Genomic DNA, 21856 nt, shown 5'->3' on the forward strand with positions numbered 1-21856 from the left:
GGCGGCGGCGCCTGGCGAGGAGGTGACGCTTAGACCACACCTTCGGCGATAGCGGCGGCACCAGCGAGAGCGGCAGAGCCGCCTGCCCGCCCTCCCGTAGCCAACCCGCCAGCCAAGCAGCACTGTGCGGGCCTGCCTGCCTGTTAGCCGGCTAGCTAGGTTGATGCTGTCGCTGCTGCTGCTGCTGCCGCCGCCGCTTCCGCCGCCAGAGCACCACCACCACTAAGCAGAGAAGCACCGCGCGCGTTGAACAGACACCCAGTCAGCGTGCCAGCCGAACGAGCGGCCGGCCAGCCAACCAACCAACCGGCCCGCCATCCAGCTATCCATACAACAGTCGGCTGACGGACGGACATAGAAAGAGACCGACGGACGGAACGACGGACGGACAAACCGACAGACGGACGGACCGAAACACTACCACCACCAGCAGCGCCAAAGAGCCTCTCGCTTGCTCGCTAGCTCAGAAGGCGACGGCCGTCGTCGCAGAGCCTTCAGAGGAACGAGCCAATCGTCTTCGTCGCCTGCAGCCGCTGCCGCCGCTGCCACCACCACTGTCGTCGACAACAACACCACCGCCGCCGCCGCCGCCATCACCACCACTATCACCATCTCCACACCAACACCACGGCCACCACGATCGTCACCATTTGGTATTGGCAGGCAGGCCGTGAGCACACTGGTCGACCGACAAAGCGATCGCTCCACCGGAGTCCGTCAGACCTCTCGCGGAGAGTGAGTGTGTGTGATCCCCCCTATGAGCAGTGAGCGATTCCAGCAGTTGGAGGGCATCGAGTCCGGGACTGCGGTTGCTGCCACACCTGCCAGTCTCCTTTTCGTGGCGATGAAAACGTACGCAAAGATCTCAGTGAGCCTTAAGGGAACGCCCGCCCCTCTGTCAGTCAAGTGAAGTGTTCTCCTAGCTTCCTCCGCCGCCAGTGTGAGTCCTCAGTGGTTCTCCTGCTTCCTGAGAATTCCAAATCGATAAACTCTTCGAACCCTTCGTCCTCCTGGGAGTTCACGATCTTCGGTCGCTGGGAAACCCTAAGTCCGGGGAATCTGAGGGAACTCGTGGCATCGAAGAAGCTGCTGGGACCCAGCTGATCCAAGAAGAGAAACTGCTCAATTAGAGAGGTTCGGGCTCGCGCTGATCGCCCAGTCTGTGTAGTGTCGGTGGATGTGCGACATGCGATGTCGTTGCGGTGATAACAAACGTGATAATCAGGAGACGTGAAACGTACGTCATAGTTTGATAGAAGACCGGAAGCGAGCGGGACTTTCGGGAGGTCGAGTTGCAGGCAAAATAGCGACGAGCGGTAACTTCGTTCCGTCGACTCGGAAGCTGCGATCCCCTTCGCGAACCGAATCCGTCGTGAGAGGAAGCGACCGAGCGTCAATGTGTGAGTGCGCGAGTGCAAAGCCCGAAGGAACTCTTCCCCAAGAGTTGTGATCCGACTGGGAAATCTGTTCAAATCACATCGACCCGCTCAGGGCTTCTGAACTTTCATCCTCATCTGCCGACTTGCCGCGGTCGGGGCTGCTTATCGCCTCGCAGCCGTGTATTCGGTATCGTCCTCAGTGTCGCGTCCGATTCCGATTGATCGATCGATTGATTATTTAGTGTGTGTGTCCTCGCGTCCTCGAGGCGCTGAGCTCTACGACGCGGCGTCCTGCCGTCGAATACAGACTGAATTTAGCGTGCTTCTGATGTCTGAACTCCTGTCGTGCTCCTGATGCGGTTCGATATTTCGCGAGCTCCGGTTCCTTCGCTGTCCAGCGCAATGGCCGCCTTTCATCCGAACCCGTTCCAAATCCTCGGTACGACGACGTCGCCGCAGCCGAGCCAAAGATCGAGTTCATCGACGACGACCGATTTCTCGATGCACTCGATTCTCAACCAACACGGTGGGAATAGTCCTAACGCGGCTCAGCTCTCGGTCCCCCCGGGACTCTTACCCAGTCATCTGCTGGGCTCGCCGTTAGGGTCCACGGCTCCTACGGTGGAGGATGACGGGATATGCGACGATCCAAAAGTGGCCCTCGAGTCGAAAGATCTCTGGGACAAATTCCACGAACTCGGCACCGAGATGGTCATCACGAAGTCGGGCAGGTCAGTAAACCCCTAGTTATAAGAGGGAAATGTCTGTGACCGGGATTTGGGAACACTTCGACGAGGAACGAACGACTCTTCGAAATTCTTCGGATCTATTCGAAGGGAATCGGTGGATGCCGCGCCCGAAAATCTCCTCTCGCACAGTCACACCGAGTCCAGAGGGGCGTCCCGCCTTTTGATAAACCTGTGACCCACATAAACTGTAAGCTGAATAGAAGTCGCCGGAGGCCGTACAAACACGCATAGTCTCAAGTTTCGAGTGTTCAATACGGGCTCGATCCCGCAACGATCCGAGTCGATGTCAAAGCAATCTCAGTGCAAACGGGGTATCATCCGATACCCCCGTTAGAGCGAAACTCGCGGACTTTTTTCTCCCGTGTCGAAGTTATTTCAACCCACTCTCCCGTACCTACGCTGTCGACTCCAATGCGGGGAAGAAGAATTTTGAAGCAAAAGAGACCATCCTCGGATTTCGCCTTCGTCGAGAATCTTCTATAAGTGCAACCTCTTCACCTTTCGAGCTGAAAGCGCCCCCTAGTGTTTCGAGAGGACAACTTGAGGAAATTTTCCTCCTTTCCCCCCGCAACTTACCAAACCTAATTTGATTTGTCGACGTCGGGGTGGATCGAGGAACAACTGATCGCGATACACGAGAGAAACGGGGGCCGCAGCCTTAGTTAGGAAGAACAGGCACGCGAATGGAATGTATCTTCTCCGGAGAACACGCGCTCCATATGCCAGTTGGGACTAGAGTATGAATGAATGATATATCCAGGAAGATAGTTTCGTCTAAGGATCGAATCTCCACTACCCAGTGAGAACTCGTCAATCATGCTGAGAAAGGTGCATTGCGAATTGGCAACCGAGAATCACAAGAAGTTGAACGTGAAGCCGCGACATTTTATCGGAGACACTCTCGCGAATTTCATTGTGCTCCGCAGTCTACGGGTGATCATCGAGCTCGGCGGATGATGAGTCTTCACTCGATTGTGTTGAGGACGGGCACAAATCTTTAATGAGAAATCTCGGTGCTCTTTCCGCGCAGTAGAGGGCGGAAACCTCGGCGTCGGAAATCTCCGCCCGTATCTGATATCAGTTTGAGAGCCGAGGTGGTCCGGACGGGGATTGAACCTCATCTGCTGCTCGGATCTCGACTTAGCCGGTTAGCCAGCCCGCCAGCCAGGCAGCCAGCCAGTCAGTCGGTCAGTCAGTCGAAACGGCCCACTCACTCTCGCTACTCCCATTCATAGTTTTAGCATTCACGTGTGCATTCGGGACGGGTGCTCGATACGTCTCGTCCGTCCTCCCTCTCTCTCCAGTCGGTCCGATTATCTGTTTCCGCAAAAAAAGTCTTCCGTCGGAGTCTCGACGTCTCCGGCTTTAACCCCTTCAATCGACGACGGGGCAGGTCGTCTGACCGACTGACTGGTCGACTGGTTACAGCTTATTAGCAGAACCCAGTCTCTGAAGAGCTTCAGCGTCAACTCGAGCCTGGGACCTCGACGAGTGTTCCAAAACGCCCGACGGTTCCTGAATGGATTCCGGTTCGAAAACGAACTCTCACGACACACGACAGAGAGTATTCCCGACCGGAATCGACTCCGAGCGACGCTACAGGGGAGATCAATAGGACACGAGGAGAGGAAAAAGAAGAACGAGAACGCTCTGGAGACTTGTCGCGAGACGTGTCGGTTTCCGGAACGCCTCACGTATCGCTCTGTTTTTATTTTCGAGAATACCCGAAACTTCCCGATAAGCGTCGCCTTGTTTGCGGTGAATGGTGACGAGTGCGAAAATGTTGGTTCTAGTTCTTCCCTTCTAGAGCGCTCAGATCGGATTTCGGTCGGACGCGTGGTCGCGTTCGGAGCATCTTGTTGTCCGTGCGAGTACAGTTACGTCGTCTGTCTGAAAGACGTGAAACGTCTCATTCTACGAAATGACTTTTGACGGATTCCGGTCTCAATTTACGCCTGATGCATGATCTGTTTTCGATAGCTATCCCGAGCGACAAGCCGGCATCTCACCATCTCCACGAGTTATATAAAGACCGTTTTAACACTCGATCCCGGCTCCAACGGAGTTCTGCTATCCTCAGATGTTCCGTGGAGCGGCTTATCAAAAAACGAGATGATCGACGGAAGAAAATCGAGAAAATGAGGACTTGGACTCATTCGAATCCGCAGTCGTCGCCGGGGCTGATTCGGGCTCCTCCTCAAATCCTCACTCCCCAGGAATTACTCGAAGCAGAGCGTTACGGAGACCGATCCCGGAGCCGATTGTTCACGTCCAGAAAATCGAGCGACTGGAATTTTCTCGATGTGTCGCAAAGGGGATCGAACTGAATAATCGAAATGATTCTCTCATGTACGTTTGCGGGGATGCTCGGCGCTGCCTCGGCCGCCGATGCGGCTGGTGGAGGGCCTGACGACAAGCCAAACGCTTCATGGTGGTCGAGTGTTTGACGGGATCGCTTCAAGAAGCCATCAAGACATCGTTGGCCGCTTGGTTGAGGCCGTTGAGCCTTCATCTCTCTGAGCTGAAATTCAACCAATTTGATCTTGTTAGCAGCGGCAAATCTCTCAACTGGCATTCTGTTTTCCCCTCCTCCTTCGCTTCCCTCTCTCTCTTCACGATGAAACAGAAAATATAGAAAAGTGCATCATGAAAAAAGTATCGTCTTCACGGGTGGCAAATGTGGCTATTCCTCTGGAGAAATCAGCCGTGTGGCCTCTATGGGCGGTTCTTGCTTCGTTCGAGCTCGTTTGCTTAAACAAACGGCTCTTTCTTTTCCTCTTTTTCTTATATTCTCCCCGAGCGCATCTATATCCATGCTCCTGTCCTGAGACACGGCTTGTTTGGAGAAGAGCCTCTCGACTCGCGATTCATTCACTCTCTGAAGTATCAAGCTTCCGAACCTTGTCCCGAAACTCGACCAACACCCGAGACCTGAGCACCGGCGCGACGGCTGCGAGGATTCCCTCGGACGAGCGAATGGAAATTTGTTCTCTCAATCGGCCATTTCCCATGTCGCTCCATTCATCCTTTCTTCTGAATGACCGAATGATGGAAACGGCGTTTTTGCGGGAAAAAGAACGGACCTGCGGACGACGACGCGCCTCTGCTTTTCCATCCGGTCGGCCGGCGGTCACAAAACGATGGACAAGAGCCGGGAACAAACCGAACACTGCGGGCTCGGAATCCGACTCAACAGTGTCTCATCGCTGACTGAGATCTCCATAGTGTCGATGCCTCGCACTGAGTAATCGCATCCCTTGCTGAGCTCCAGGACCTCTCGAGCGAGGCCCTGACAATTCCTTGCGGTTGTGCGAAAGAAAATCATGGCGATAATGGCAACTCGATTCCTCGGAATCACACACAGAGCGGTCGTTTCCGTCGGCCACTTAGCGAGTCGGGTAACCTCTGGGTCGGTCGGTCGATGCGTCTGTTTGTCTGCCACGCCATCATCACCATCATTCGTAACTAGTCAAAACAGCCGCCTGAGTGGAGCAGAGTGAATTCACGGTGATCCGCGGGCGTGGTCGACAGCGGCGGCCATCTGGGAGAACTGAGTTCACGACGACGACGACAGCTTCATTCAGGGCGCTAGTGTCTAACAAGCGAGCTGGCGGACCAACGGATGGATAATCGAGCTTAGCGTGCCGCCGTGGACCGACTAGTCAGTCCGCAGTTCATTCCCTGCGGTCTTCAGTACACTAGTCGCTCACTCACTCACTCGTTCATTCAACAGAAGCAACGAGAGCTCAAAGAGGGCTAGACATTGGGCCAGCTCGCCCAATGATGAGCTGCCAAGTTTCCGACAATTGTTTTCGCTCTGAATCTTCGCAGCGAGTGCAATCTGAAGCGCGATCGCTCTCTAAACGAGCGCTCTCACAGAATGGCCTGATGAGGGTTCAGATTGGATCTCAAACCGATAACTTCATGGTGAACGTAATGAATGCTGAGGCATGGGATGCAAGGATGAGGCATAGTAAGCTCCATGGAACAAGTGACCGCTATTCCAACGTTCGCGAGCCCAATCCGGAGATGAGACCGCTCATGGAGGCTGCAAATAAAAAATGCTCCTTTGCGTCGATTTCACCGCCGGGGAAATTCGCCGTGTTCTTGAAAACTTCAGGAGATGATCAAGGCATCAGAAATACTGATTTTTATTTTCGACAACGGTTAGCGCCATCATTCGATCAAAACTCTCCGGCCGAGCGATTGTTGAGCGCGCAGCGAAACCTTGAGTCAGACAGGAACCGAGTGAGAATCGTTCCCCCTAGGCGAATTAGCATCACACGTCTTCGATGGTTCTGTGCCTTACGGACAAACAGATAGACTGCGGCGAAGACGTACCGAACGGCGGTCCGAACAACCGGCCGACCGCCCGACAAACCAACCAGCTAGGCGACCGAGCGTCAAACCGCCTAGCTTTGGTGAAGTTCTCGAAGTGCGGTGAAGTGCTGCGTGTCGACTCTCGTCACCCGTCATGCGTGTTGTCATTAGCGGGCAGGCAAGAAAAAAACAATTTCGAGATTAAATCTCCACCAGTGCCTAGTTTTTTCCACTTTCCTGACTCTTTGAAAGAAAAAAAAACAGATCCAACCCAGATAGCATAGATGGATGGCACGACCACCGTTCGTTGTGAATCGTTGTAGGACTGACTTGTACCTGTGGTCTTGGTGGTCGCACGCTAGTCTGTTCGAAAAAGCACAGTTCCCCCTTTCGAAGTTGACGTTTCACTTCGCAGAAACGCCAAGGTTAAGCCTTGCGTGGATCTTTTCTGTCAATTGAATGAAAAACTTCCCCGACTCTCTTCGATGCCTTTCGCGTCAAACCTTGAGTTGAAATGAATTCAACGAGTTATTCCTTTTACGGTTGGGAAATGACAATTTTTTCGTTAACCGGACAACATCCGAACTTTTCGAACCTCACGAAAAGACCTCCGTGTGAATTCAACGGACCATATAGCCAAATGAACGGGAACAGAAGGGAATACGTCACGGTACGGCCGCTTAGAATCGGCGCCCTTCGAAAGTGGAATCGTAGGCGTTGAAGGATTCGCGTCTTGCGAACCGGAGAAAAATATTTCACCCTCCGGCGATTCTCGACAGCGATTTCTTTTTTCATGTTTTTCATGCTTGTGTGCGCTGGGGTTCCGAGGTGACGGAATCTTCATCGCTGATTGGGAGTCATTTCGAAATTCCATATAGAGAGCGACAGATTGGCCTTCGTAGATAGCCAGCCGATCAGGCGGCAGGCGTCAAGCTGGAGTTTCGGCGGCCAATATCAGAATAAATATGCCGGGATCTGTTGCCGGTACCGGTGTCTGGCCTTATCAGCGTATGCCATCCCTCAGCGCAGTCGAACAAAAGTGAAAAACGAAGAAATTTATAGAGTGAGTGTCTTTTTTTTCTTAATACCTTTTTATCTACGCTTCGACTTCACGGCTGCACGGACGGCTCATCGGTCGGAGCTGGGAGACAGGGGAACGAGGGGACTGCAATCGCTTTCGGAGCGGCTTTATCACGGCGCGGTCATCTCTCACAAATCCATCATATCCGAAGCGAGACTTGGCGAACGAACGCCTCGCATATGACATCGTCGTTCGACTCACGTTCGACTTAGGAGAGACCTGAACCTCTCGGATATTCGCGACCGTCTCTTCCGCTCATCAGCTCAACACCTTCCCAAGTCTGATCTCTGTCCTGAGGAACGGTCGTGCGTGGGGTCGGAGTCTGTCGTCCGCCGTTTTCTCCGTGAAGAATTCTCTTGTCCGCCTGCTCGGTGGCTATCCCACCGGAGTTCCGGTGTGGATGCCGTTACGGCGTGGAGTTCCTCTCTTAATTCTCCGCAGCGCCCGAATTAATGAAGACTGTGGCCTAATGAACGCCGGTCGCGCCGACCACGACCTGACTTAACCGTTCTCCGACGGCATTCACCGCTCCAGCACCTGTTCGCGCTCGGAACGCTTTCTTCCTCTCTTGATGAATGACGTTTACGGAACCCAAATCTGAAACGAAATTCCCGGGGAAAATTCCGGGAGGGGATGCGGCTCGACTTTTGACACGATCGAGAGCTTGAAAAACTGTCGAGAGCTTGTGCTTGAGCTTGCCCACGTACAAATATGTGGTTGCGCATCTCGCGGCTTGATCGTGGGTGAATCTGTTGTTCGACGACCCGCAGATTTCGAGCAGAAACAAGTGTTCTGTGCTGGGCTTCTCCTCGGGAGCATTCGCGCGAGAGCTGAGGATTTCAGTGGAGCGGATCACCAGAGAACATTTCAATTTTCATGATCGACTCCCAGAACTGGAGGGACTCTCTGGCTCCATCCTGGTGAGGAGTATGAATGTCACAGATATCGTTGTTTTCCACGTCTCTAGGTATTGTACATACATCGGTGTCCACCTGGCTTTCGATCAGGATGATTTATCTCTCTCTCGATTTTAAAACTGTTTGTCTGACCTGGGCGTCCTCCTGTTCTCCTCGCTGATTTGTGTCCTGGGGCGAAGCAGCGGCGCCGAATTCATAATGGTCTCAAGAATCGATCTCGACGTTGCCGTGATGGGCCTTTGGGCCAGTCGTCGGCCAGCAGGCACGGCATAGTTTCGATCGATGCGCGAAAGGCTGGCCGTCGGTATCGGCTCTCGCGAGCATAACAAGAAACCAACTTCAGGACGCTGCGCTGTTTCAAATCATTCGATTCGAAATGAGTTCGTTCAATATGTGAGTTTCTCGTCGGCGATGCCCAGATTCACGAATCCCGTCGGATGTAATGACAGATTTCGACAGTCTCTCTTGGACTCGTAATGAATATATTCAACAGCACGAATGAATCAAACATTCATCATCCGGCTGACCATCAGTCAGATTCCGCTCAGCAAATCGGCGAAAATTGAGAGCGACGCGGCCTGGTGACGGAGTCTACGAATAGACGGTGAAGTCATCGAGGTTCCCGGTGGGGCCGAGAAGCATGGAAGAACACGGTGTGCTCTAGCTGAACGTACGATGTTTGTCCATCCATCCGGCGACAAATTGTAGAGTTTGGTGATGACAATCATGGCAATGCCGGCGTGCTCGACGATATTGCGGAGGAGGAACACTCGAGTCGAGAGCTCTCGAACGAAGTTGATTGAGAGATCGCTTTTAGAACATCAGGGTGCCGACGAAGTCGTCTCTCCCACGATATTCCTCCGCGCATTATGATACATGTTAATTTGCTCATGCGCTTTGTCACACCTTTCGCGCCTGGACTCCTTGAGCTGATCTTGGCGAATAGCGGACTCGGGAGTCGTGGTCGTGAACAGGTCACAGGTTTCTCATTCATTCAGCTCGGGAACTCATCGCGGATCCATTAATTACCCGGCCTGCGCGCTCCTACCGGTGCAATCCGGCACACTCGGGGCTTCCTAGTCCGCTCTCACGGCGCGGATATCCCGCTCGAAAGTGCACAGAACTCTATACGCTTAGCATATATTTCTCATCAAAGCTGATTATAATGGTTATCACGAGCCGTGTCACATAGAGTATGTTCGTCCGACGGGTATACGAGCCCTAGCGAGTACCTGTTGACAAACTGTGGCAGACAGGCTCTGATGTCTGTAGATCACCGATCATACGCCGGGAAGTCTTCCGGGGTGGCGTTACATCGCTTGGTGCTGTGCATACTGAGTATAGTCGTCTATCAGTGTCGAACTCGATACTGACGACTGGTAGGTGCTTACATCTCGAGTCTCTGCGACGATTGTCCATCTCCCTCCCCTACACCTGCTCTGAGAACTCGCTGACGTCTGAATAATGTATTATCCGCAGCCCTCGGACGACTGCGGGTCTATCCTTTTTCGCCGCCGCAGTGCTCCGGCTCCGATTCGGAGAGACATCCTAACCGGTTTGACCCATTTCAAACAATGGCTCTGCCGAGGCTCCGTCGGATGACAACCTCGCCGTATCGGCAGACAACAATAGATTTTCGGATTCGGGGTCCCATCATTAGAACAAATCAAGCTAGCATGGGGATCGATTTGAGTGGAGCGCAGGAACCCAACACAGTTGTGCAGTTTCGGCTTGCGATATTGTGTACGTGCGAGCGCTACTTCGGCACGGCGTCCTTTCCATGGCAGGAGATTTGAATGAAGAAAATGGGAGCTGCTCGCCGGAATAGTGCCTTAGAATAGTGGACGACGATGGACTTGGTGCAAACCTACGAGCCGGTCGGACACATGACTGACTGAGTAAGATAGGTGGGTGAAGGGTATTTCGGCGACAATAGCCACCGCTTCCATTGCGATTGCTGGGCCATGGCAAGTTATGAAAGACGCGACTACGAATTGTGTGGTTGTGCGTGCGATTGTCACAAGCGTCTATCTTTCTCTCGTTCTTTTTCTTTTTCGTTGTCAACTAAAAAGCCGCTGAGACGAACAGAACGACAGGCCCTGATTAAAGTCTGCAGAGCTTTAAGCCTCGCTGCCTCACCTAAGTGGAGCTTGTCCTGACAATCCTGTCTGGGCTTGTTCTTCCTTGACTCCTTGGCTGTCGTTTGCGATGCTGGCGAAACGGCGGCACCAGCGGCAGCTTTTCACTCTGCTCAGGGAACACCCACAGCTTGAGTGTCACCTCGACGACGACGATGACGATGACGCCTCTCACGTCAATGTGTCTCTCGAGAGGGATGCTCTGATCTGTAAGAAAGTAGAGCCCTCGCAAAAAAGGAGGCGCACTGGAAACCTCTTCACTTCCGATACAATTCGCATTGACCTACCTCGGGGGACTCTCGGGATCTCGGGCCGAAAATTCCATTCGGGATCGATGGTCCTCGGACCATAAATAAATGAATAATATGCTGAATATTCAAGCATGATCAGGATTGGGACAATTCGTTCGTCCTCCCGTCGAGCGGGTACGTTTGATAGGGGACGGGCTGCGGGATACTCCGTAGCGCCCGAAACCCAATCCTACGCTGCTAGAGTCAAGGCTCTTTTTCCTGCTGATTCGGCTGTTGCCTTCGCTGCTTCCTCCTGCCTCGCTGTTAGTGAGCTGGCTCGGAGGACCAATAAGCAGCCGAACTGACTAACTGCCAGGGAAGCAGACAGGCAGGCAAGCAGTCTAGCGAGGCTGTCAAAGAGATCTGACATAGAAACGAGATACACTGGTGAACAGCAGCGTGCGCCCGTGGTTCGCACAGGCTCACAAGACAAAATTACCCCCTATGTCGAGCCATGACGCCCGCCCCGAGCAGTTCTTTTGTGTCTCCGTCTGTTTGTCCGCCAGTCGAGCACCAGCCAGTCTGCTAGCTTAACCACTCCACCGAGTTCAGTCGATCCGAAGCAACAAATACCGGTGTTGCCGCGCCTGACGCTGAGGAAAAACTGGAAGTGACTTCCTTCCCTCGTCAAGTCCGAACTAGAGAACTGGGGGACGTTCCCGTGATTCCGGTTGACTGAGAACAAGCGATTCCCCCTCCCCTTAACGACGGACCAGAATTCTACTCCACTCATTCCGATCAGATATACCGAATTACGTGTACGGGTGAGATGAGAAGAAATAGAAGTTGACGCCGTACAGATGACGATTTTTTTTCCTTTCGCGAATCTAATTTTCGCAGGTTTTCCATGACCACATGTGCTTATGTCAGAGTGGAGGCTTGTTCTGGTCGAAGTCGATGGCTCCTCCCAGTCAGGCAAGCAAGCAAGCTTGTACGCTTGTTTGGCCGTCGTTCGCCGCTACCGCCGTGGTCAATGCCATTAGCACGCTTTATGACTGTTGTTCGCGCTATGAATATGAAGGATCTGCGAGAGCACTCCCATCAATACATCTCCGTAGCCCATGAAGTCGCTTTGTCATCGTTGATAACATCGTGTTGGAGAGTTCATTCCCGGAAGGATCACGTCCTGCTCCCCTATGTCAAAATCATTGCGAAATATATGTCCTCAACGCTCATATCATGGATCATGATGCGTGCAGATATCCCCGTATGTATGGAAATGTACGGACTCGAGGCGAAGAACAAACAAACTGAAAAACAATTCTCATTCTTTCCAGGCGGATGTTCCCAGCATTTAAAGTTCGAGTGTCCGGCCTCGACAAGCGAGCGAAGTATATCCTCCTGATGGACATCGTAGCCGCCGACGATTGCAGATACAAATTCCACAATTCTCGGTGGATGATCGCAGGGAAGGCCGACCCTGAAATGCCCAAACGAATGTACATCCATCCAGATTCGCCGGCCACTGGAGAACAATGGATGCAGAAAGTGGTCTCCTTCCACAAACTCAAGCTGACCAACAACATCTCGGACAAGCATGGATTTGTAAGTAGTTTTCTTGGGAATGACCGTCACAGTCCCGATGCTCCGATTCCGTCCGTGGGTGGTGCGCGATTTCGTCTAGTTATTGCTGGTCTCTACTGTGTCCGGTTTACGGCACCAACATTGATCGATATCGCCGAACGGAGCCGACGATCATTCGCAATCGCACAGTGGCACCTGCTTACAGTTCAATCTAGTCTCGATTGGATTGTTGTGCGGAGCGGAGGACACGATGATCGCCCAACGGCGCCGCCGTCGGCGGGTGCTCCCCACACAGACGAGCTGCCCGGAGCGGGTTGAGTCTTGTTATCTTCGGTCGTCGAACATTTAAAAGAAGTCTCGCTCGAACTTCCGCTGCCGTTCTCTCGCTTGATGTCTCTCGGTCTAATCGTCGGATTGGCCCAAAGTAAAGAGCTCGTTAGATCCACCCGGTTGACTTTGGGGACCCACACCTCATAGTGTCAGCGGGCATCCAGCGGCCTGAAAAGCACGTACCTCTCGCCACGCTTCGTCTGTGGAGCAACGGCGTTTGATTGGAGTGAGTCGCCAGGAGAGGTGGCGAGAAACGAGGGAGGGAGAGATAGATACAGCGGGTATTCCGCACCATCTCCTGCTCCAGAACGATGGGGTGGGATGTGTCCACACCGGTCACTCCACACGCTCGCTCGATTCTCTGCTCGTCTGTCTATCCGTGTCGTGTATCGCTCTCGACCGTGGGTCCATATGTGGAAATATGGGAGCCCGCTACGTGACGCTACGTCAAAGCACACCGAGAGACACTCTCGTTGACAGCATGGCACCCACCTATCCCAGTCTATCTGTTCGTTCGTCCATCTATCTATCGACGGACGTGGTCAGCTCGTTCGAGTGTTTGCTCAGTCAGCTGTCGGCGCCAGGCCTGTCATTACGAACATGATCTACGTGAATTTTTAAACACCGAGCATAAATTGAAATCGCGGAGCTCACACTGCAGTTGACGTTCGGAAGAGCCTCGTTCCCGTACGTCCGTACGTATTCGCGAGGATCGGAGACGATCGTTGGGGCGTTGCTCGAATTTCCGCGCTGTTTTTCGCGTCCTCGACTTTGTAGATTGCCACTTTTGTTGCTTCCCATAAGAAGAAGAAGAAGAGGCAACGCGTTCTCGGTCCGAGGCGGGAAAGAAACCAATCGTGACAAAGGGTTTGTAGTTCCTCATTTGAGCTCGCTCGCGTGAGTCGCAGCCACAGCAGAAGCCGCCGGTGGCTGCGACGCGGGCGCCCGCTGATGACGAGGATAAAGATATGAAGCAAAGATAAGGCACGAAAGAAGTCGAGGTGTCGCGACCGGTTGACTGGGTGTTGTGTGTGTGAAGCCAGAAAAAAAGTAAGAATGACTGCAGCTGCCCACCAAGCATAGAATTTTTCGTCGACTTGGCAGAGAAGCCACCAGCAGAAGCTTCGATGCGAGAAACCGGAAAGGAAACTCGAAAAGGCTCTCTGCAGAACTCTCGTCCCCTCGCGAAACGGCATTCTCGAGACGTATTCGCGCTGAGTTCGATACCTCACGAACCGAACGGCTCCAATTCGTGATCGTCGACCGCCAATAATTCCTCGAAGTGATTTTCTGGCTCCTTGTCGGCTCGTGTCGTCGAATTCCGTTTGTCTTGTTGACACCGTGCGTCGTCCAATTTTTATCGAATTGACCTGATCAACGGCTTTCCCGCCGTCTCCGGCTCCGCTACCCAGCTGTTCCTACAATCGTTTCGAATCAATTCCGCTTTCCGCCTCAGCCGGAGTCGAGCGATTATTCTAGTCGCTAACATCATCGTCCATGCTGCCGCCGTCATCGTTTTGATTTGAAGATTGTTCTGATGCTCGCTCCGAACAGCGCGCTTGCAAAACGCCCGCACGTATTTTTTTTCCGCGAGGCGACGTCATCCAAGCGAAAGCTGATGATGATCGCAAGATTGCTCAGAGGAATATTAGTATTCCGATTGCCGCTCCAGGCGTAGTGAATCGCTTCTTCCTCTCCTAGGGAAAAGCGACGCGGAACATGTGCCATGTCGAAAATCATTCGTTAAACCCTCGATATTCGTCCCATGTTCCCGCCCTATTCGAAGTGGAGCATATCAGCGAACAATGCAGAGGGGCTCACGAGACTCGGCTTGATTCGCCGGTTCCGGGGCGAAACCCAAGAATACGCTACCCGAATCGATTGTGCATAATACGATCCTTGAAAATCGGAACTCCGAGGATTCTCCCTATATCTGACTGATTGGGAGTCGAAGTGGCGAGAAAAATACTGATCCCATTCTGCACTGTGGTCAGGCCAGGCGTTTCGAAGAAAGAATAGAAAAATCGTTTCAGTTGTTCGCTCAAGTGTGGCTCTGCGGTTTCCGTTGTTCAGATGTTTCCATGATGGTACCGGCAGCCCGAAACAAGCAAACGGCCATATAGCAGCGTCAAAAGTCCTATCGCGGCTGCTCGAATGCTTCAAGAGGCAAACACCTACCTACCTCTGCTCGGAACATCGAGCTCTACGAGTGTAAGGACTCTTGTCGTGTCCGACCATTTTCTTTGCCATATCCGAGCTCCAGGCCGACAGTCCAGCGGTTGCGCCTAATCTCGACGTGAGCTTCCGTTGTCGCTCATGACAGCTAGAGCGCTGTTTTTTTTTTGGTGGTTGAAAGCGGGAAGCATTCATGAAACTATGAGATCGCCACGGAGGCAAGCCTTTCCACCTAATAGGGCTCGTTCGCACATCTCTTCCCGTTATCTCTGTTAGATTAGCGTGCCGAGCTCATTTTATCCGTCGACGCTCACACATTTCGTACCTAGCTACCTACGTACGTACATGGCATACGATATTAAGTGCCGAGCGTCGTGATAGGCCAAATGTTGTCACAATCCGTCTAAGAGCTTATCTGCGTCATATCAGCGATGAGGTCTAGCTGTCGTATCACTTGAGAACCGAGACCGGGCGACCTATCAACAATCAAGCGAGAGACTAGCTGAACTTAGCTATCGAGGTGCTGCAGACCTTCTGTTGTTTGAGGAGGTCTCTCAGCACTTCATCTTCGCTTGACTTATTCGGTGATTGTACGTCAAACACCCAGACCGCGTTCAGATGGCCTAACCTGCCGGATTGGTAGGTTAGAATAATTCCCTGCGGGACACCTTGAAGGCGCAGTACCTGCTGCTGCTGCTTCTACCGCCGCGAGGGTAATCTCACGTATTCTGTTTCTCGTGCAGACGGTGCGACAGTATCATCGTCGGCTATTATCACGTCCCTCTGCGTGTCAGTCCGCTGGCTGGTTTAGCATTTTTTTGCTAAGTTGCTGCCTGTTCGTTATTCGGCCGGTTTGTCGGTCCGGTCACCTCAAACGCATCCATCTGAAATGGGCGGCTCACCTAAGAGAGAGGTGGCAAGGTGTAAATAATGTCACTTAGTGCCGCGTTTGGCTCACTCAACTTATATATTAGCGCTCCGAAGGCAGATAAGGTCGACGTTGCTGTCGTCGAACTCATCACAACATCAGCATCGTTTGAAAGTAACAGTAGTCTAATGGCGGATACGAATGAGGTGATAACGACACTTGATGAATAAGGCTCTGTACGAACGTCTCTCTCGCGCTCGTCGACGAATACGGGTGTTCCGTTCGTGTTTTTTTTTCTCCCAGCATCTGCTGGAACAATCCTTCATTAGCGTTCACAGGGGGAACCGTGGATGAGAATATAGACGATTCGATTGCAGACGATCGATCACGGATTAAGATAGATCGCAGGCAGCTTCGCGGATTTCTCCGCGGATTTCTTCAGAGATGGAAGTGCTTCCGTAAAAACCTCATTCCCCACCTCGAATTGTCGTATCCCATTAATTCCCGACTTTCCTCCGAGTGTGTTCGCGCAATCCTCGAACGAGCGATCCGGGACGAACAATACCCGGGGACTTGACGTGCCCGGCCTCGAGCAGATAGGATGATCCGGAGACAGCGAATGAATTGAGTTTGAACCATCCGAATCGTCGGTGTGTGTGTGTCTGTGTGAAGCGAATTGACGACATTCGCCCGAGTGACAGCGTAATGATATGGTGGCTATGGAACTCGTCTTCCCATCCGGCAGATCGGATACATGTGTACACATGGGCGTTCGTCAAATTTGTTGCTCGACGATTTTTTTTTCTTTCCTACCAGTCTTCGTGTTTTCACTGGACTGTCGCCCTGATCGTCTCGTCTCGCAAAAAACAACTCGTGCGTCTGAACTCTCGTCTCCGACTTACTATCGGCAGTTTACGTAAGTGGACCGACGTGGCTGGATCCGTCGACGTTTCACAATTAAAAACGTTACAGAATTCATTGAATAAGTCAACCCAGTGCGCGACTCTCCACGTTCAGCGATTAGCGCCTTCTCGTTCCGTTTATTATTCCGGATATATCCGGGAAGCATCCGACGCGATATGTTTGTGATACTTATATCGACATTTGGAGGTTGGTTGTGATAAATCTTCAGCGATGTCGCCTACCCGAGCTCGATGGTCTCTTGACGGACCAAAATGCTCCCGTCTACCCTGGACGTGGACTCTTTACCTTCAATGGTACTTGCAGAGTACTCCGCAGAACTCATTCAATCGAGACCGATGAGATTTGGCACGAAGTACACGGGCCCACATTTATGTAAATGTTTCACTGTGTGTTCTTCGTGTACCTGAATGTGTGCCTGCCCGAATCGAACCGTCTGTTGGTGCTTGATTGTCGAATTGAACAAGAGAATTGAATGTGCGCGCTCTTTAGGAGGCTCTCGCTAGCCTCGTCTCTCTCCTTCTCTCACCGCCATTCGCTGATCATACACAGAGATGACAACTAGGTACCTACTCAATAGAGCAGCATAGAACGCGGGCTGGCTGGCTGACAAGCGGGTAGGCGAACTATAGGCGTTACGCTTTGCTGGATTCGTCGACGATGCCTACGCCGTGTCTACCAATGAATGAATTACGTCGACGGCTGGGCGAGTCCTACGGTCTCGCCGAGTAGTCCTATTTGACTACGAGGGATTCAATCGCCTCCGAAGTTCGCCGACCGACGATTGAAGATGAGACCTCGAGCACGGAAATTATTGGAGAGAGAGAGGAGAAGACTCGGGAATCGAGGAATTAGGAATCGATGCGCGGAGTTGCTCCCAAGGAAGACTTCAAAGTCCCAGAGGCAGAGCGCTCGTATCGAAAGAGTCTTCGACTTGTCTGGGTCCCTTTCTTAGCTCGGAGACAGACTCGTCGACTCGAACTCGATTGTGAAACACTGAAAGATGTGATAATCCGATTTTAAACCGGCTGGGTAGCACTTTGCCGTTGTTCACGGTGAGTTCGGCCGAGTCTCCTAGAGCTGCCGCCGCCGCCGCCGTGGATCGAGTCGTCGCTAGGGCTCGTAAGATTTTAACGAGCTCCTTCTCCTCGTCTCGGTATCTCCCGCTCGTTGACTCGCTGATTTTCTCGAGTCGTGTTGCAGCGTTATTTTAACACCATCACAAGTCGAACGGGCGCCGAGTGAAACCCACCCCAACGGGAACCGACATTATGGTGTACGTCAGCGATGACGCTGACGACGGTGATGACGATGAAGACATTAACGTCGTCGCCGGCGGCCGGCCCCTTCCTACTCAGTCTACCTTGCCTTCTTCTTCGGCAATGCGTTCGAGTGGGCTGAGGCGTTTATGAGGGCGAAAATTGGCTCGCTGAACGTTTTCGGCTCGTTTTGAATGTGTGTTAAAGAATAAAAATAAAATCATAAAACTACCCCCGAGAGCATCGCCGAGAAAGAATCTGCTTCGACAGAGCGGAGGTGAATTCCTGACGAATAGGCCGGTCGATGGGAGGATGGACAGATAGGTACTAGAGGATTTTTACAATTTTCCCTTTTTCTTTCGCTCAACGCCGCCTTCAATAGCGTTTATGGCCCGGGAGAAAATGAGCGAAACGGAATCGGACGGAGTGGAACTGCCCGACACGGAGGTGTCCGCGTCGCGTTCGATGGAAAATAGATGCTGTAGTCGTAGGGAATCGGCGATTATTTTTCCTCGGATGACCGTTTCCGCATCTGAAAATTCGCCTCGGACCCTGCATTTTGCTCAAACTCAGTGGGATACGTATCGACCGAGCTACTGACACCGTTTTCGCTAAGCAGTAAACATTCTCGGAGCGGACGATATGCGGATTGACTGATTTTTCGAACCAATGTCTCGACAAATCAATGTATGCATGCAGTTTGACCTGAGGGACCCGACCAAGTCGATCTATTGTGGAGGGAATCGACTGGAGCAGCAACAACAGCAGCAGCGGCGGCGAACCGAAGTTCCCACCGTCCTCTTGCTTTGCGGGAAGCGCTTTCGACTCGTGATTCGTGATCGGTTCCAGTGTGGGGGAAGCAAAGCTCACCACAACAGTCGATCGAGAATCCCTCCCGACCTCATCGAACGCTTCACAGACAGTGCTATTTTCCCGCTCCCGCATATGACACACGATGCCCGCAACAACGACCACAACAAAAACAAATTCCCGTTTTGTCTGTTGAAAGCTCCGGGTCGATGACGGGTTCGACTCGTCGCAAGCCGACCGTCGTTCCGGGTGGCTCAATCATCGACTTCTCCTCCCGAGGAGCAATCGCCTGTTCGGGTCCCCGAATTGTCCAGAACCTCGACCCGATGGTAGGTACCTCAGAAAAGCGGGCACCCGAGATTCGCGTGCCCGAAAGACTGATGATCGCAGAGAAATTCCTGCACGCTCCCAATATGCAAACTCAAACAGTCCAAGTGTGTGGTCACGAAAAAACGCACACAATTTCGTTCAGCGGCGATTTTGCGGCTGGGAAACTTCTGCGATCGAAGTATTTCCGCACAACTCGTGCTGCTTTGTTCGCCGGAGAAACTCGAAAAGAGTTCAATCCGCCAGCTCGGCGAGCGTCTGTTTGTGTGTTTTCGTTAAATCTATAAGATCTAAAAGATAAAGACGAGGAAAGTCTCAAGATGAGTAGCACCGCTAGTTTGGCAGCCGTTTGAAATATGCTCTGTTTACGAATCCACCACAACCAACGACGGGTCTAAGAAGCAACGGCTCGTCGTGGAAGGAGCTTTTTCCCCCGATGTCGCGCTGGAGCAGATCATCCTCTTTTTTTCGCTCTTCCTCGCTCGCTCGATTCTGGGGTGAGTTCGAGAGAATGCATTAGTTCTCGTTTGGTTCTCACAACAGACTCTTTAATACAAATTGGCTGGATGACAAGTTGTCTCTTTATTTTGCCTGCTGCTGTCGATGCGGCCGTAGCTTGTTGCTGAACATCTCTCTCGCTCTGCCGTCGGTCCGCTCTCGTCCGGCTGTTCGCTCTCGATTTCTTCCAGCAAAGGAACACAGGGCGGCGGCAGTGGCAACAGAGTTAATGAAGGAGCCTTGGGCGGCTCGATTATTTATGACTCGAGGAACGTCTGCCACTGGAACAGCGAGCATGTCCCGAGCGAAGATAAAATTTGCGTCGCCGCCAAACAAGAGGGATTAAATTTCGATGGCGCGGCGGCGTGTCCCACAGTAGGGATTCGGTTTCCTAGACCCATAATCGGGAGAACACTTGTGCAAGTGGTTCGGAAGCGTCAGCGGGCGATCTCGTTTATCCTGAGCGTAGACGGAAAAGATGATGGAAAGTCGGGGATAAGCTCGTCGAACAGAACGGCTTTTATTCGCAGTGCGGATGCGAGACGGAATTTCAAGCTATACGTAACTATGAAGATCTCCTTTCAGACAATTCTGAACTCAATGCACAAGTACCAGCCGCGATTTCATCTGGTTCGGGCGAACGACATCTCGAAACTCCCCTACGCTAACTTCAAGACCTTCGTATTCCGGGAGACCGAGTTCATAGCGGTGACCGCCTACCAAAACGAGAAGATTACCCAGCTCAAAATCGACAACAACCCATTCGCTAAAGGCTTCCGCGATACCGGCGCTGGCAAACGAGAGAAAAAGTGAGTTGGCATTTATTATTCCGTTGATCCGGAACATTTGTCCCGGGGAAAACGGCGGATTTCTCCCTCGGCGTAGCGCAGAAGATCACGACAAGTCAGTCGGCAAGCGCGCTGAGAGGTTCCATCAAACTCATCGACGAACGGTTTCGTTTCAGAAGGCAGGCGCTCTTGGCTCAGACCGCTCACGGTCACCGGATTCTCACTGATCGGGATCGGTTGGCCGCTCAAAACGCTTCGGGCAACGTTTCGGCGTGCGCGGATTCTTCAGACGACGAGGACCGCTTGGACGTTGGAGAACCGTCGGACCTTCGGCCGGCGTCGTTAACTTCAACGAACGCCGAATCGGCGACCAGTTCCAGTCCAGTTGTAGCGACCCCACCTTCATACCTCGCTGGAAGTCTGCCGGGTCTTCCCGGTGTACCCGGTCTGGGCAACCCTTACGCAGCTCTGCTACAAAGTCTTCCACCTCAGCAGTTGTCCCTAGTGATGGCCTACCAAGAGATGACGGCGCGGCTGATGCTCGCCAAGCAACGCTTACCGTTCCCAGGCCAAGCGTGGCCGAACGTAGGGAATTTGCTGGCGCAGCCCGGTCAAGATCCGTTCGCCACTGCTGCGGCGGCCGCAGCACTGATGTTTTCCCCTTTCATGCAACAGCAACAACAACAACAACAGCCGCCGCAGCAGCAGGCGAATCTCAACGGAAGCGCCGGACTCCTGAACCAGAACGGCGCGAGTTCGCCGCCGAGCTCTTCCCGATGCGAGTTGAGCAACATGGAGGCGCTCGTGGACAGTTTGCAGCAGCAGCAGCAGCAATCCGCGGGAGCTTTGAAGAGAAAACGCGAAAGCTCGACAGAGTCCGACAACCGACGGCATTCCCCCAACGCGCTATCGTCAGCTGGCGCCGAGAGGTCCGAAGACGATGACCATGGAGACCATGACGATTCCAACAGCAGCAGTAAAGTTCCTAAAAATCACGCTTTCCAAACCGCAACCTCGCGTTCGGTTCTCCAGGAAGCGCACAATTCGGCAAACTCGGAAAGCGATTTGGACGATAATACCGATAGCGGTCGTGACGACGAATAGAGAATTTAGATCGATACTAATGGACGGCAGAAGAGAACGACGATTTCAACGACGCGACGCAATAGTGTCGCATTGGATTTGACAGCAATCCATCAGGTATCGGGTACAGATGCGAAGAGTTGATTTTTCCTCCGTCGACGTCGACCAATCGGAGAACGATTCAGAGGCGAACCGATTCGGTTCGAGCGAGGTGTGATCTCGGAGTGGAATCGCCTCAAGCCGATGACCTCCACACGTTTAGCGATCACAGGATCAGTTACCTAGATAGGTCAATGAATCCGAGGAGAATTCTTTTGACCGTTGCATCATCGAACAGTTCGGGGTGCGGGCGAGCAGACGGGACCGATCACGTTCAATTCGGCGTCATTGCGTATTTCC

The 21856-nt window shown here is 52.7% G+C and overlaps 1 protein-coding gene across 1 annotated transcript; it reads left to right on the plus strand.

Moving 5' to 3' along the window:
- The first annotated feature begins 1733 nt into the window (after positions 1 to 1733).
- LOC100906277 (T-box transcription factor TBX2) lies at positions 1734 to 21478 on the plus strand. Its single transcript, XM_029112437.1, has 4 exons — positions 1734 to 2110; positions 12152 to 12419; positions 20160 to 20395; positions 20551 to 21478. Exons 1-4 carry the CDS (start codon positions 1734 to 1736, stop codon positions 21476 to 21478), a joined length of 1809 nt encoding a protein of 602 aa, XP_028968270.1.
- The last annotated feature ends 378 nt before the right edge of the window (positions 21479 to 21856 follow it).

The sequence above is a fragment of the Galendromus occidentalis genome, unplaced genomic scaffold (assembly GCF_000255335.2).
Source record: "Galendromus occidentalis unplaced genomic scaffold, Mocc_1.1 scf7180000077501, whole genome shotgun sequence".
In the NCBI taxonomy this organism is placed as follows: Eukaryota; Metazoa; Arthropoda; class Arachnida; order Mesostigmata; family Phytoseiidae; genus Galendromus; species Galendromus occidentalis.